We start from the raw sequence: 16394 nt of genomic DNA, 5'->3' as shown, positions 1-16394 counted from the left end.
CCTTTCACCAATTTTGTCCTCTCAGATTGCACTTCTGTCTGTCTGTGGCAGTCTAGAAGGATAAATTGTTGATAACCATCAATTATTTTTCCTTTATTGGCAGTAGGGCTTACACCCAGTATCAATGCTGCTTCTTGTTTTGTCATTTTAGGCTCAAATCCATCTCCGTAATAGCCATGAAGGCAGATTTTGGTAGACTTTAAAAAAACTTGTTTTCACCTGAAGTTCCAAATGCTCCATTGCTTGTAAGACATACGGCCTGTGGCAGCAGTTGTCAGTCTAGTTGGTACCAGTAAGCACAGTGGTCAGGGCTCCAGGTCAGGGGTCCCACCTCCACAGGGACCACAGCTCAGCCCAGAGGCCTCTCTCCCTGTACCTGAACTGGAAAGTGAAGTGGCCACCACCAGCTCCCATAAAGATTCTCAGCCTCAGAAACCCAAAGCAGGGCCTCTCTAAGTTGGAATCAATTAACGGCAGTGGGTTTTTATAATAATATGCTAAGATATTTTGTTTTGTTTGATTAACACCCAAGTGTTGTTGTTCTTAGGTGCTGTCGAGTATGGCCCAGAGAGACGCTAGGAACAACAGATCTGAACCTCGCCCTGTCCTGCGCCATCCTCACACTTTCTGACAGACATTGCAACAGTCACTTGTCAATCCGTCTTGTTGAGGGCCTTCCTCTCTTTTGCCGACCCTCCACCTTTCCAAGCAGAATGTTCCTCTCCAACAAACAGCATCTCTTAGCAACATTTCCAGAATTTCAGAGATGAAGCTTTATCATCTTTGCCTCCAAAGAGCACTTTCACCAAGACAGATTTGTTTCTTTTGGTCGTCCGCGGGATATTCAGTGCTCTTCTCCAACATCATAGCTCAAAGGCATCAATTCTTCTGTCATCCTTATTCCTTGTCCGGCTCTCAGGTGGGGTTTTTTTCTTGAGCAAAAATCTTCATTTTCTTTTAATTTTTCCAAAACTGGGTTGAATGGAAAGTCTGTGAGCAGGACTCCAGATCCCACAGTGTTTTGCTGACGTTCTCACTCTGCCCGGATCCATGCCTTCATATACTGAAATTTTGGGTTTTTAAGTTGTGTCTCATTCATGTACATTTTGTTTTATACAATCCTTCATTTACATTGTATTTCATACAATCATTCATATACACTATCATTTATATAATTCATTATTATTGATCTATGCCCTGCCTTTTCAAGTCCTCACTGAATTTTTCCTATTCGTTCACCACCCCCATCCACCCACTAACCTCTGCCATCCCAGTAATTTCCACCCAGTGCTCACTATATGTATTTCAACTTTTTATATTTTTTAAAAAAAAATTTCCACAAAATTAAAAAAGAATCTGATATATTAAAAGAAAAACTCACTAGGGAGTTTCTTAAACAACGCCCTGGCTTCATCCTTGCCCAATCCAACAGGAATCCCTGGGGCACAGGGATTCCTTTCCCACTGTGCTCGAGGTGACTCTGTCTTGCAACCAGAGCTGAAAAACCACTGTTGTGATAGGGGAAGGGAATTTGTGAGCCTTTTAACTGCCAAAGTCCTAAAAGCAGCTCCAAGTCACAGCCTCATTCGGCTGCAGCTGACAATATTTGTTCCCAATACCCACTCTTATCAACCTAATAAAATTTGGATTTTGCATGTTGTTATGTACAGCACATAAATGACTCCTAACTGATCCTGCAGCAGATTTTTAAAGGCTGTAAATCAGGTAGGAGGACATTGCCCTCTTTATCACATGGAGCAATTGGTGGATTCAAACCACCTCCCTTTGGGTTGGCAGGGCAACTCCTTACCACTAAGGTGTAGCAATATTCTCCAACCCTTTCCAGACTATGAGCAAAGTAGTGGTCATAGGACCTACTTCTGGCCAATGAGGTACGACGAGAAGTCTGCAAAAGCTGTTGTTGTTGTTGTTGTTGTTGTTGTTGTTGTTGTTGTTAGGGGCTGTGGAGTCAAGTATGACTCACAGCCACTCAGTGAACAATAGATCTGAACCCTGTCCTATCCTGTGCCATCCTCATCATTTCTCACAAACCTGAGCCCATTGCTGCAGTCACTGTGTCAGTCCATCTGAAGGTTGAGGGCCTTCCTCTCTTTCACCCAATGCTCCACCTTTCCAAATATTATGTGCTGCTTCAAGCAATCATCTCTCCTGACAATGTGCAAAGATTGCTGGGAATGGTCTTTCCCAGTACAAACACTACTCTGTTTTCCTACCTCCATGTTGTTTGCATCTTCCTGCCTGGACTGAGGTTGAAAGTGCAGGAGTATCATGGGATTGGTCCTATGAGTGAGACTTACCTTCAGGATGGCAGAATTGAAAGAATCAAGGAGCCTGAGTTCCCTGAAGACACACCAGCCCCGGACTTCAGTGTGATGCAACCCTAGCACCTCCCAAGCAGGACTGAATGCTCTGAGCTTTTAAGACCTAATCAAGGATATAAAATAGTATGGGCTTCCTGGGAGGGTCCTTTGCACTCAAGAGGGCCCCAGAATGGCAGCAAGCTGATTATACCAACAGCTCTGCCAGTCTCACAGGTGGTACAAGTTAAACTCAAGTTAGTCAGTAAAAACATTATCAAGGACCGAGAAACCAAAGGAGTGCCTGCCAGATTGAGAGGAGCAGAGCTTCCTGACTTCTGCCCTGGCCCAGAAAGAATCGGCGCCAGGTGGAGGAGTTATGGCCTGGCCCTTCACTAAGGGCTGGCGGAAGAGCCTGGAGGCCCTCAGAACCCTGGCTTCCAGGAACTTGCCACAGGCCACCTCGGAGATGCCAGCCCATGCTTGCCAGGACAGTCATTCTGGTTTTCCCCCTCACCTCTATCTCTGTTTCTATCACATTTGTTTTTCTTATCAAGAATGAAAACAAGTAATCAGCAGCTCAACCTTCTCCTCAGAGGAGTGATGAGCCAATTTGACTTTAACAAGGTGAGGTTTAGGAAGGAAAAGTATCAGTGGCACAAGTGTAGCTGGGGGGAAAAAGTATGGCCTCATAGCAGCATCTGTGAAGAAAATGTAGTCCGTTGGACCATAAATCACAATCTTGAAGTGGCCGCCCAGGGAAGTCATGTGAGGCTAGGTGATCAGGCAGGAACCTGGGCCAAGGAGGCCGAGCCCGTCTGCATTCCCGAGCAGGCTGCCCTGGGTGCCGAGTCATGCCCAGGCAGGCAGAGCTGAGCGTGCCCGAGGCAGTCGTGTGTATAATCAGCATGCAGAAGTTAGTAGCTTGGAAATGAACACAGTCGTAAGTCACCCAGGAGAGGCCAGAGCCTTTGAGCAAAGCTGGGAACTCGAAATCTGAGGCAGAACAGGAAGTAAAATGAGTGACCAGAGGACGGAGCAGGGGCAGCATCAGGCCAGGCCTGAGAGAACTGCTGCATGTGTCCTGGGTACCTATGGTCAGAGGTGTATCAATAGTGGTGGGTGTTCAGCTCAGGGCACTACATTTTAAGGAGCACAAGTCAGATAGTAGGGAATAGGATGCTGGATGCTGAGGGGGAAAACCATGGGAGCTAAATAATGAAAAGTTACCAGATGGATAAGAGAAGACAGGGTGGATGGGTATTAGGGTGGCATTATCATTTGTTTTTAAATATGTCAAGTTAAGAGTACGTGGGGATGAAGGATTAACTTGATCAGTACAAATACACAAGGCAACCTGGAAAGAACAGGCAACGTTTATAGTTTTCTGCTTAAGAGGAGGAAATTTTTAATAGCGCTGTTCAAAACCAGGAAGCCTCCAAAGACTGGAGATCCTCAACTGGAAGTTGTCAGGCCACTTGCTAGCATATTACTGACAGGGTGTGAAGCCTTTCCAACTAAGGGCTTTGTACTCTTATTTTCCAACCGAGACTCAAGCAAATTACCTGGGTAAAGTTCTTCCCACTGTGGAGCCCAGACACAGACAGTGGCTGTCCACAGTTCCCTCTTCCTTCACACACCAGACTCTTTCCCTGACCTCATTCACCCTGAGGGCACTGAATGTACTTCACTTTCAGCCCTGCCCCTACTACCATCATCCCCTCTACTCCCACTCACCCTCAACTAGTAGTTCTTGCTGCAGCCTGGCCGTAAGTTCCAGGAGCTCCCTGTGCTGCTTCTCTCTCTCTCTCCTCAAATGAGCCGAAACTTAGCTAATGTTAGAAAACCTCCCATCACTCAAACTCAGTGCCTCTGAGCCAGAACCAGCTCAAAGTTGACACTGCACTGGGTTTCCCGGCTATCACAAGGGGGCAGAGTGCCCATCTTTCTCCCTCGGGGCCACTGGTGGGTTCCAAACTCCAGAGGCGTCATCTTTCGGTTAGCAGTGAACCTCTTACAGATTAGGTCCTCAGAGCTCCTGAATTAATGCCTCACTTCTTTAGATTTGAGGATAAACCTTTGCAAATCAATAGTAGCTATCTTTGGGATTATTTTCTCCTCACTAAAACAACTTCTAAAAAGCTCTAAAAGTCTTTTTAGAAAAATAAAATTTTTCTTTCATACTGGTTTACTTACAAAGTTCGTAAACATTGCTCATCATTATTGAGGCAAATTTGGCATTTTGATTATCACTCACTGGGGAAAAAAAAACACCACCATTGGGATTATTTTTTTCCTCTATAATTTCCTAAAAGGTCTAAACAATATTTTTGAGGTAACTTTGGCATTTTCATCAATCATTCACACACACACACACACACACACACACACACACATGCAGCAAATTGCCTTTTTTCAAAAGCCTTGGAGAAAAGCATCCTTTCTGGTAGAGTACAAGCTCACAGAAAGACGGCTGACACAGTGGCAACCACAACAGGTCCAAGCAGAGTCGTGATGGTGCCAACAGCACAGGGCCAGGCACTGATGCATTTGGTATATGAGGTCACTAAGAATTGGAACCTACTTGACAACACCTAACAACATTAACACAACAGAACAAGGTCACAATCCCTCTTCAGAGGTAATGGCTTTAAAAAAGAATACCCCAGGCTCCTGTTCTTTCAACCAGAAGGGTCATTCAAATTCTTCTTATTGCCCTTTAGTAGTTAAAGTGCCATCTCCAAGCTTCATTATCCAGTGGAAATGTTTTAAAGTAAATGTTGCTAAAAGCCATGCATGTTCTTTTAAACAGATTGATTGGCTTAGAAAAATATCACCAATTTTCTAGTTGCTGAGACTTAATATCTTTCCTGACAAATTTATTCTCCTCAATAAATAGGGCACACACAGTTCTAGATGGTTAAATCCTTGCCTACCCATCAGAGTTTGAACCCGCCCAGAGGTGCCTCAGAGGCAGGCCTGGTGATCTGCCTCTGAATGGCCTTGAAAGCCCAATGGAACAGCTCCTCTCTGCACACATGGGGCCACCACTTGGAATCTACGCAACAGCAACAAGCAACAACAAAAAATAAAAAGTGTTTCTCTATCCCCTGCTCTAGATGCAAAAGAGGAAAACAGAGGGAGCTCTGGTGGCCTACTGGCAAGAACTGCACTGCAAACCCAGAGTTTCGTGGTTCGAATCCACCAGATGTTCTGTTGGAGAAGGAGGGGCAATCTCCTCCTGTACTAATCAGATCCAATTTGAAGGTACACACAAAAAAGAAAATTTAAAGGAAAAAAAAGGGAAAACAGAGTCACAGAGCACACCGAATGCCCTTGAAAAGTCAATCCCAGAAACTCCTAAAGAAGGAGCTTATTTAATTAGTGCACACTTAATACTTCCTCCAAGTCATATTTATAAACAAGTCAGTGAAAAAAACGGGACATTTTGGTTAACTGATTCCATGTGCTGGAAAAAAGGCAGTTATCCAAGTGACCCAGGTAATGAGACAACTCGATCCCAGGTGCCTCCTGATGTGATGTGCTGGGAAGGACACGGCATTACTTCTACAGGGTCCATTCCAAATAGACATAAAACAGGATCTAAACACGAGGAAATGTCACAAAATCCAAACTGAGAGACACTCTACAGTACCTGAATGCCAAGACCGTGAGCAATGAAGACTGGATGACCTAACAATTAAATGCAAGGTGGGATCCTAGCTTGGATCCAGGACCCAGGAAAGAACATTAGTGGGCATTTTGCAAAATTTAAATATAGTCAATTCATTCATATCAGTGGTAACTTCCTGGTTTTGATCGATGCACTACGGTTTCAAAAGCTGTTAACATTTGGGGAAGTTGGGTGAAAGGAACATAGACAATTTTGGACAGTTTTTGCAAACAAAATGTTTCCAAATAACACATTTGTAAAAATGCAGTTATACCAGATGCTGTCCTGGAAAAGGAGGGACAATCTCCTCCTGTACCAGTCAGATCTGATTTGATGGTACATGCACACAAAATAATATTTTTTTTTTTAAATGCAGTTATGAAATATAATTTCTTTGCCCTGTGAGCCTGGGAAGGGTTCTGTCTTCTGTGGACATTTTTTAACTTCCTTTGCTGGTAAATGGCTGGGGAACTGAGAGATATTGTAAAGAGTCAAGACTGACCTCCTCTCATCACCCACGTGTAAGCTCCTGGTCACCTCCACCCTCACTTTCTTACCTCACTCCATTTTCTCTATCTCGGAAGCTCAGAGCTTTTCCTGGAAGCTGGGAGAGGGGTCTGGAGAGGCGGGCAGTCAACATTGTGGCAACAAGTGAAAAATTATCTGCTTCCTCTTGGTGGGTTCTGAAATACAAAATGCACATCAATATTACCTTATCACTTTCATAAAATTAAGGGAAAATGGACATTTTCCTCCAGGCTTTATCCTGCCCAGGTTTTCCATGATACAGTTTACCTCCCTCCCCGTCTATAGCCTTATGTGATAGACTCAGGAGGCTGGGGTCCTTGGACATCTTGATTCTGGGTTTGACTGTATCACCAGCTCACAGGGCAACCCTGAACAAATCACCCATTCTTACATGAGTAGGTTGGGCCGGACCAGTGATCTCCAAACCAGGCACAGCAGACTCCTAACCCCCCAGGGATTCTGACTCAGTGCTAGCTCCCTCTTCATGTCCCCACATCCAGCAAAACATCCATCCTGGTGACCCAGGACATCAACTTTACATGCCTCTTTGGGTAGCTCTTCAGCCCTAGGCCACCTATCACTGGACTCAATTCTCCTCTCCCCTAATCCCACCAAACAAATAGAGTTGGATTCTGAGGAGCAGCTGAGTTCATCCGGAATCCTTCCCACTGCCAATTCATTAGGGGATAGAGCTAGCAAATGAGACTTCAATCAACCTAAAACACGCACACACTTCCCTCCACTTTAGGTTAAAGTGATATCGCAGAAACCCAAACGATTGCACAATTTATTTTCTTCTTAAGAAAAGTGACACTTTGATTTTTTTAAGTGATACTGCAAGAAGGCTAATGTCACTGTTGACATTAGATTGCTTGGCATCATGAGTAAAACTTTGCCACCGAGTCAATACCAACTCATAGTGAACCTACCGTGGAAGAAAGATGGGCAATCTCCTCCTGTGTGATTACTAGCCTCTGAAAACCCACTGGAGGGTAAGCTATAAATGGGATCCAACTTAACAGCACCTGACAACAACAGCAACCACAACCACAACAATGACCCTGCAAGAGAGAGTACTACCTATAGGGTTTCCATGACACAGCCTGTTTCCCCTTTCTCCCAGGCAGCAGCTGGTCGTTTTAAACCACTCTCCTTTAAAAAACAAAAACAAAAACCTGCTCACCTTTTTGTTCGTATCTGAGTGCTTACCCACTGCACCACCAGGGCTCCTAGGCACCATGACTGACATTATCTCTTGTTGGTCAGCATGTGCATGAGTCCCCCTCCTGGCCCATCACACAGGGAAGGAATGGGAGGCCAGGTAGAGGGTGGCCACGGCACCCATAGCCTGGGGGAGCTGCTGTTCTTTTCTGGGAAATGTGTTCTGAAAACATCTTTGTGATCAGATGCCAAAACTCCTTTGTATAAAAGCATCCTTTCCATACCTGATGAAGTGTTCCTGGCCTGAGTCTAACCTAACCTGGGATCACCCTCCCTTCTGCTTACTGCACCCCAGATGCACAGAGAGTGTCTTGGGTGTAGCAAGCTTGTTCCTGCCTCACAGGTCAGCTCTTGGTTCTCCCTTACTCTACATGGCAGAGTCCTGCTGCTGCTTCAGGCCTGGGCTGGAAGGGTGTGCTAACCCCCTTTCCTAGAGCTGTCCTCATGCAGCACCAAGGCTGTTGGCTATCAGATCACTCTGCTTAGCACTCCTGTCCACCCTGGCATGTCTTGTCTATTTACTCTATCTTCCCCTAATAGATTATAAGCTCACAGAGGTGAGGAGCCTTGTCTATCTGATTCATCACTGAATCCCCAGTGCCTAGAACAGGTGCTGACACAAGAGACACTCGGTCAGCCTCGGAGTAACAGAGAGAAGCCAAGAGAACTGTCTCCCAGGGCACTGTAGTATTTGGACCCTTAAAGGTGAAAAGAAGACTTCAGCTAAAAAGGGAGCTTCTGTCGCCAGCACCAAACAGGCAACTGTACAATTGAGCCAAGAATAGCCGATTATATTTGGCTCAGATTCCTTAACTAGGCGCCCTGCCCTCCACCCCAGTAGTGACCAGTTGGCTGAGCACACACAGCTCCACCCTCCTCCCTCAGAACTGGCATCTGAGGTCACCAGCATGGGTGATTTCAAATCCAGTTCTCTCTAATTAAAGTCCTTTCTATCCTTTCTGTTCAATGCCTGTGCCAGAAAATCCTTCACTATTGTCTCCATGTGGAGGGCTGCCTCCAATTTTAGTTCCTCAGAGTCAGTGATGCTTGAAAATAAAACACAAAAACAAATTCCAAAACACGAAACTCAGGTTGCTAAGTTGGAACTAATCATCAACTGACCCTCCGGCGGGTTTTCAGAATCTGTGAATTGCATGGTAGGACCTTGCTCAGCTTTCTTTGGAGGAGCAGCTGAAGGATTTGAACCTTCAAAGTGCTGACTTTGGGTTAGCAGCACTTCACCCTACAGAGTGGTCCAACAGAGCCCCCTGTCCTACCAACTATGGGGGTCAAAATGGTTCAAATGGCATAAAAATTCAACCCCTAGAATGATCTACTATTTGCAATGCAGGATCTTTTATTAAAAAATTTTCTTTTCTTTTTATCATTTGTGTGTGCGTGTGTGTGTGTGTGTGTGTGTGTATGTACCATCAAATCAGATTTGACTGGTACAGGAGATTGTTCCGACTTCTCCAGCAAAGCATCTGGTGGATTTGAACCGCACACTTCTGGGATTGCAGTGTAGCTTCCTGCCACTAGGCCACCAGAGCTCGCTGCAATGCAGGATCTTACATACAGAAGGGCAGAAATTAAGATTTCATTTTATTCTACTTATTTTTGAAACATACTTCTATTTTTCTCTCTATACCCAATGCATAGGCATAGTCCAAAGACACTTCCATGTTGTTGTCTGATCTTAGTACCTTGTGCTGGAATTTATTTCCTGTAAAGATTAAGTTTTCAAAGTCACAAAAACACCCAGTTGCCTTTTGGTAAAAAACAGGCATTGCTGTGGGAGGTCGGGGCTGCAGAGGGTAAGATAGGACACCTACCCGTGTGAGTGTGTGTGTGTGTGTGTGTGTGTTATGCTGAAATTGAAATTCAAGTCATTAGCTGTTAAGGGGTAATAGTACAAGAGACTTGAATTATGATGATCAAATTCATAAGATAATATGACAAATCAAAGTGCTCACATATCAGTTTATACTCTGGAAAAGACTGTTCTGAAGCTGAGAACACTTGTGTCTACTCTCAAAGGTCCTCCTTTCCAATGTCAACACATAAACATATGGAAAGCCTCCCCTCCACTCCCTCTCTCCCCCTCAATAAAGTGTGTGCTGCATTCTGACAGACTATCTTGCACAGGACCTTGCAGGCTGCATTCCTATGTGTCGGAGCAGGTTCTCGCCTAAGAGACAGTCATTCCCAGGACTGATATCCTCAGAAGGGGCAGACATCAACAGGAAACAGGAACTCAGGAGACTGGCCTCGGCAGGTGTTTCCAGACAAGAAGTCTGGATGGGCCTTTGGTAGCACCAAGTAGGCGGGGAGGCCTGGTCTCAGTGGGAAGGGCGAGTTAGATTTGAGCAGGGATATATAGGGACCTCACACAATGAAGAGCTTAAGACCAGTGAGCTTCTCTAGCCCAAAGAGATTCCAAGGTCTGAAAACTGGCAGCCTGCCTCCTAGTGTTCTACTCTAGCTGTTCTGTTTGGCCAGCCTATTGTCATAAAAGGCATTGTAACCAGGCAGCTAAATCATGTTTGAACTCAATACAAACAGTTGGCACCTCCTATCATAAGCATCTGGTCTTGGGCAGTGAAATGGTTGTACCCTTAACTACTGACCAAAAAGCTGGCATTTAGAACCCTCTCAGAAGTGCCTGGGAAGCCAGGCCTCCTGATTTGCTTCCAAAAGCTAATAATCTTGAAAACCTGTGCAGCAGTTCTACAAGGCCACCAGAATCAACTGAACAGCAACTAACAATTTTAAACCTCCCTTAAACATTGCATTTGTTAACTCTGTGGACACATTTGAGTGTGAGATCCTAACTGGGCAGATGTATATCACTCTTTCTCTATTTCCCTTCTGCTCATTTGATATACTCTTTCTTTTTTGAAAGTTCCAGCCTAGCTCAACTGTGCATGCAAACTACCCAGTCACTGGGAGCTTCTTTTAAAGTACAGCAAAAGCTACCTAACTTTTCATTTACCATATATGACTTCTACATATGACCAAGTTCTATATGGTTCAAGTAACACCTCCTCCAAAATGTCTTAGGGAGTTCTAGCGGCCGTATCTGTAGGGAGTGCCTCTCTGGCAGTTTGAGTCCACCAGCTGCTTCCAGGGGGAAAACTAGGTGATCTCTTGTGTGATTCACCACTTCTGAAAAACCTGCTGAGAGTCAGCTGTGAGTTAGTTCCAAGTCCACAGGAAGATGTAGTGTCTCCGCAAATCTCTTAAGTAAAACAACAAAAATTCCCAAACAATTTCTTACAAATTTCATTCACTATCTCTTTTTGTGCCTCTATAGTGGTTCTTGCAGGGAAGATAATAGAGATTAATGTCTAACTATTGAGCCTTTTAACTGTGAGCATCCGCAAATACAGATCTATGTGTTGAACCATTCATCACTTCTGGCTCTTCCAAAATATCTAGGCTGACGTCTGACAGGAAGCAGACGCTCTATCATTGTGTAGTGAGGGAACACAAAAGCTACGCAAATTTCACAGCTCTGCTCCATTGTCCCCTGTGTCCTGTGCAGGGCCCGGTTCTACTGCCCTAAAAGAAATGGCATCTGTTGCGTCAGCAAGGATCCTGGCAGCAAGAGTTCCCCCACCCCCAACCCCCACCCCGTGATGAAATACGTGCCTCTGCAACCCCTCAAAGCATCACTGACAAGGGTTAGACCGTGACTCTGCATCAGCTGACTAAGAGCAGACCTTGGCTGGCTAGCGGGGGACAGAGAATAAACACGGAGCTCAGGCCGTCGCCTGTCATCTGACAGCCCCCCAGGCAGCACGGAGATGAGCGCAGCGCCAGCGCAAGACCCGCGCGCACGACGTGTCAGGCGCGCTCGGCACGCAAGCAGAGCCCCCATACGCCACACACACGCGCGCGCAGGCGCCGCTTCGCTCTCCACGCCTCGTCTGACCTCGCGCAGACAGCGGCGCAGCCAATCGTAGAGCCACCCTCCCATCCTACGCGCCAGAGGGCCAGGAGCCGAGGGGGCTCGGCCCTGCCCGCGCTCCCATTGGCTGAGGAGGTGCCGCCCAGACAAAGCCCCACTCTCCTCTTTCCCGAGCTCTAGGCCTTCCCAGCCGGGTACCTTCCTCTAGCTCAGCATCCCCAGCCTGTCCTCACGGCATCTCTACTTTGCTCCATCCTCCACCTCCTTCCCGGACACTGCAGCCCGGCCAATTCTACCCGGCCGCTGGCTCTGCTTGGGAGCTGGGCTGGTGACCTGACCGCTGTCCAGCATCCTCTCCGAGTGCGCTGCGCGAGGACGGAGCGAGCCCCAGAGTCCCCGACAACGAATGTTTAGGGGAGGACGTGGGAGTGGGAGGGAGTGGACTGGCAAAATGGGGGCGGCCGGAAAGGAGAACCCGGGTCTGGGAGGCAAGACGACAGCTTCGATCCTGGCACAGCCTCTGATTACGGCGTGACCTTGGACTGATTCCGTCACTCCTCGAGCTTCATAAAAATTTGGCCACAAGAAAAGGTTCATCAGCCCCGAAAGTTTCCCCTAGGCGCCAGAGCCGTGTGTTCTATACTCAGGTCTCCCTCTCTAGCACATTCCCGATAGGAAACTCCAGGCCCAGTTCCGGGGCGCAGACGGACCACGAGGGCAGCGGATGAGGATCACCTGGGTTGGACGGGTGTGGGAGAGATGGCGCCAATCTTGCCACCTAAGGGCGCGATGCCTCCTTCCCCACACGCAACCTCGCGACCCGGCTAAGGCGCGGCCCGACTCTTACCCAAACTAAAGGTGCCTGGCTCTGGCTGTGCACGGCTCGGCGGACGCACTTGCCTCGTTCTGCGCCGCTCAGGTGCCACGTTCCTGGGCTGCAGGTGGAGTGGGGGACACCCTACCGAAGCCCCTCTACGCTCCCAGGCCCGTCTGTGCCGGGGATGCACCGGGACACCTAGGGTGTGCGCGCTGGCGCGGAGCTGGGCGGAGCTGGGCGCCGGTTGCCGCCGGGGCGGAGAGTGCTCTGCGCCTCCTCTTTTGCCCGTGGGCACCAGGCCTGGCTCTCCATGGCTGAGGGGTGCTTGGAGCCTTGAGCCGCCTAACCTGAATGCAACTAACCCCCTCCCGCCCTGCATTTCTCGGCTCTAACCCGAGCTCCTGGGTCCTGCAGCAGGCGGGACAAGGTCTTAACTGTAGAAAATTCCATTCCAGGAAGTAAAATGGCTCACTCACCTCCTTCCTAGTCATGTGTGTTTGCTCTTAAATAAAGGTCGTAGGAATTTGCCCTTTTTGTCTGGAGGATTTCTCAAAAGGATCTTTTTAAAATGACTGAAGAAAAGAAAGAAAGAACCCACCCACTCCCGCCCCCCAAGAAAAGATTGAAGAATATTACAGCAGCCCACTGTTTCAACAAGAAGACCTCAAAAGCCACAGAGAAGGCTACCTCCCCAATTTTGGGACACATTACTGAGAGAAGGAAAATACCTCAAGTGAGTTAGCAGCAGGGCTGTGTTGAGGACAAATTATGTGTAAACTGGAAGGGCGCCTTCGCCCAGAGATGCCTTAAAGAAGCTTGTCAGCTCTGTCCCTGGAGCTCCTTGAAGACTGAGGCTGGATTTTCTCTCAATTCCCAGTTTCTGGCAAGTAGCCAGCCTCGATCTCTGTGAAAGAGACGCCTTGAAGAAGCGAGAATAAGGAAGGGAGGATGATTTTTTTTTTAATTTGACAATAATTTTATTACTATCTCTCTCTCAGTCATAAAACTCATCTTTGAAATAAGCATACAAGAAACAAAATGAACATAAGTAACCCCAAAACTGAATTCACTTGGACTTCTCCAGAAACCCAGTTTTGTCTTAATTTTATGTAAGTCTGAGTTAAAAGAATCTATGAATAAATCATTTGTATCTGTGTTTTTATAAAAAGGGGGGATATGCATGTCATATACCTAAGGGCTAGTATTTTCTTTCAGCCTTTTTAATTAGTGTTCTATGCCAATTATGACATGTCAATAAATTATAATCCATAAATCAGTAGATTAGCTGTGCTCCATTGATATTTTGTCTATTCTAAGAAATAGATTTCCACAGCTGACCTAAGGAGAGGATAGTGTAAAAGGAGAAGACATAGCAATCGTGATCTTGCTTCTCAGTTTCAATAATTCAAAACTATGACTCATCAGTGAATGGTTGGCTGGTTGGCACTCTGCTTACCAGAGCATTGTTGACCTTACCAATGAATTGCCAGGAGGCAAAAAGATAGCAGCCAAAGGAACGGAGAGCCATGTGGTAAAGTCAGATACACGGTGAGCAGAAGAAAGAGAATGAAATGTTCTGAGGCTCGTCTAACTCTTCCACTTCTCTATATTCAGAGAGTATTTCAAGTGTGCAGAAATAATAAATATAACAAGCAGTCTTCTGAAGAAGGTTCAAAACTTGGACTTTCAAATTTGATGGCTAAACACGAATGCATTTGAGACATCATCTTTTCTAACAGTTCTTCCAGTGAGCAAGAAGGTCCAACTTTTGCTCTCCCAGTGTCTCTTGTTGGTTAAACTTCAGATTTCTAGAAACTTTGTTGATCAGTTTTGCTAAACAAGGTAACTTCATCACTGTATCCTAGCGTTGAGCACTCTATATTCTCTAGTAAAGCATATTGGTTTTCATTGCCGTTCAGATAGGGGGTTCGTTCCTTAGCAGTGGACGTCAGCTGACTCCAGGTAATGTCAGTGTTTTTAAAGGCATGCAGAAGAAAGATGCCATTGATAATGGTCAAGAAACCACTCAGAGTTCCAACGATATCTCCAGCTTTCATACCGTCCCACTCCTGGAACAAGATGGCGGAGCACGTCACCACCATGGATGTGAAGAACACGTAGTAAATAGGAGTCACAAGACACGTGTTAAAAGTGTCCAGTGCTTTGTTGAGATAGTTTATCTGTGTAGTCACTGACAGCACAAGCACAGCCAGCAAAATAAAGACCAGGGGATGCTTGTAAACGGGCTTCCCCTGTGATAGTTCCTTGATTGCAAGGCCCAGTCCCTTGACAGAAGACACTGAAAATGCTCCAATCATTGAACAGATGGAAATATAGACCAATATATTGGTCTGTCCTTTCCTGGGTGCCACGACTAAAATAAGGACCAAGGAGATCATGGTTACGATAACTGCAAAGGCCAAAAATCCTGGGTCTCTCAACTTGATTTCCATTTCATGCAAAGAAGCGACCTCTTCTTCTTGAGGGGCATGGATAACCATCACAGTTGACCCCAGTATACTTAATATGCAGCCTATTTTCCCATGAATATTCAAGTGCTCATTTAAGAAATAGGAAGATAATATTGCGCTTATAAGAACACTCAGGGCGCCCAGTGGAGTGACCAAAGTAGCAGGTGCAAAAGCATAAGCCGCAAAATTCACAGCCTCTCCTGCTCCCATTGAGAGTAATCCTGCCCACCAAAGCCATTCCTTGAGGTAAGAATGTCCACCTTGTCCAGCTCTAGTAACTCCCTTCTTGGCCAGTCGTAAGAGGCCCTTCTTTTTCAGTACAAAGCTGGAGCCAATGAAAATACTTGAACTTATGGCGAGTGCCAAGCCCACATAGAGACTGTATTTGCTTTCGGTGTTTGCAGAAATGCTCAAGTTGGTTACACTGGAATTCAGGTCCGTGTAGATACGAGGAGAAGCCAAAAGTTGTGACACATTTGTAATCTCACACCAAGCCTGGGAAGAGTTTGGACAGACCAGAGATAGGATATAACCTTCTTGGCAAGGCTCTCCAGGCGGCAGCCTCACCTGTCCCGCCATGGTCCTGGGACAGAGCTTCCCAGGTGCAGGCGCACGCAGCTCGCTCACCTGGCCCGCTTCTCGCCCCCCCCCCCCCCCCAAGGACCTGGGTCGCGGAGGGGCTGGGACTGGTAGGCACTGACTCCGCCCTGGGACAGCCTCAACCAATGAGAAGAAGTCGTCTGAAGAGCCACGCCCACTAGGCGCGAGGGTTCGGAGCTAATTTCTTCCTGCTCTGCCAGCGGCGGATGTCCCAGACCTTGTAACTATCCTGAGGGGCCCTTGCCCTAAGGATGAGGTGGAGAAAACACAGACACGCCCTCTACACAGGACGCCCTGGGAACGTGGAGGCTGCTCGGGAAATGCGCCGAGAAATTGGGTGGCTTAAAAGCTGAGCTGGGGCCCCCTTCTGGCTCCTCAGAAGTTGAAATGTCTCCTCCTCTTGTCCCGGATTTCTCCTGTTGGTCTTTCAAATCTACAGATTTGTGGCTTCGTCGTATGATAGTATCGTCTAACCGTGGGATCCGCACTAAAGTTTATTTTGGGGACTTTAGGAAAGACTTCTTTGCTATTCTTACTGGCTTCTTAATGATAGCCCCCCTTCCCCTTTCCAACAAGCCAACTTGCTTTCCTCCCCCCTATCTTCCAAATCAAGTGATTATTTGAAATAAACACCTAAAAGAAAAGCAACGCCCTAACCCTAAAAATAAAAATGTTGCAGTTATGTGTCATCAAGTCCACTATGGCTCACAGCGACCTTGCCCTATCCTGTGTCACGTCCCCCCTCTCTGCTACTTGAGCCCATCATTGCAATCACTGTGTCAACCCATCTTGTTGAGGGTCTTTTTCTCCTACTCTGACTCCACTTTCTAAGCTATGTTTGGGGTGGTTTTGGGTT

The 16394-nt window shown here is 46.7% G+C and overlaps 1 protein-coding gene and 1 pseudogene across 1 annotated transcript in view; both read right to left on the bottom strand.

Moving 5' to 3' along the window:
• LOC102855580 (D-beta-hydroxybutyrate dehydrogenase, mitochondrial-like) overlaps window positions 1-6631 on the bottom strand; it is a 36458-nt gene extending 29827 nt beyond the window's left edge. The window contains exon 1 of the mRNA XM_006884285.1: window positions 6549-6631. Within this exon, the coding sequence (XP_006884347.1) occupies window positions 6549-6631 (83 nt within the window). The remainder of the gene's footprint in view (window positions 1-6548) is intronic.
• A 7644-nt stretch (window positions 6632-14275) lies between these two features.
• LOC102855170 lies at window positions 14276-15517 on the bottom strand (annotated as a pseudogene).
• Between the last annotated feature and the right edge of the window lie 877 nt (window positions 15518-16394).

Source organism: Elephantulus edwardii, unplaced genomic scaffold (genome assembly GCF_000299155.1).
Source record: "Elephantulus edwardii isolate Elephantulus edwardi_28Jun2011 unplaced genomic scaffold, EleEdw1.0 scaffold00032, whole genome shotgun sequence".
Classification (NCBI taxonomy): Eukaryota; Metazoa; Chordata; class Mammalia; order Macroscelidea; family Macroscelididae; genus Elephantulus; species Elephantulus edwardii.
This window is presented reverse-complemented; position numbering and strand designations above follow the sequence as displayed.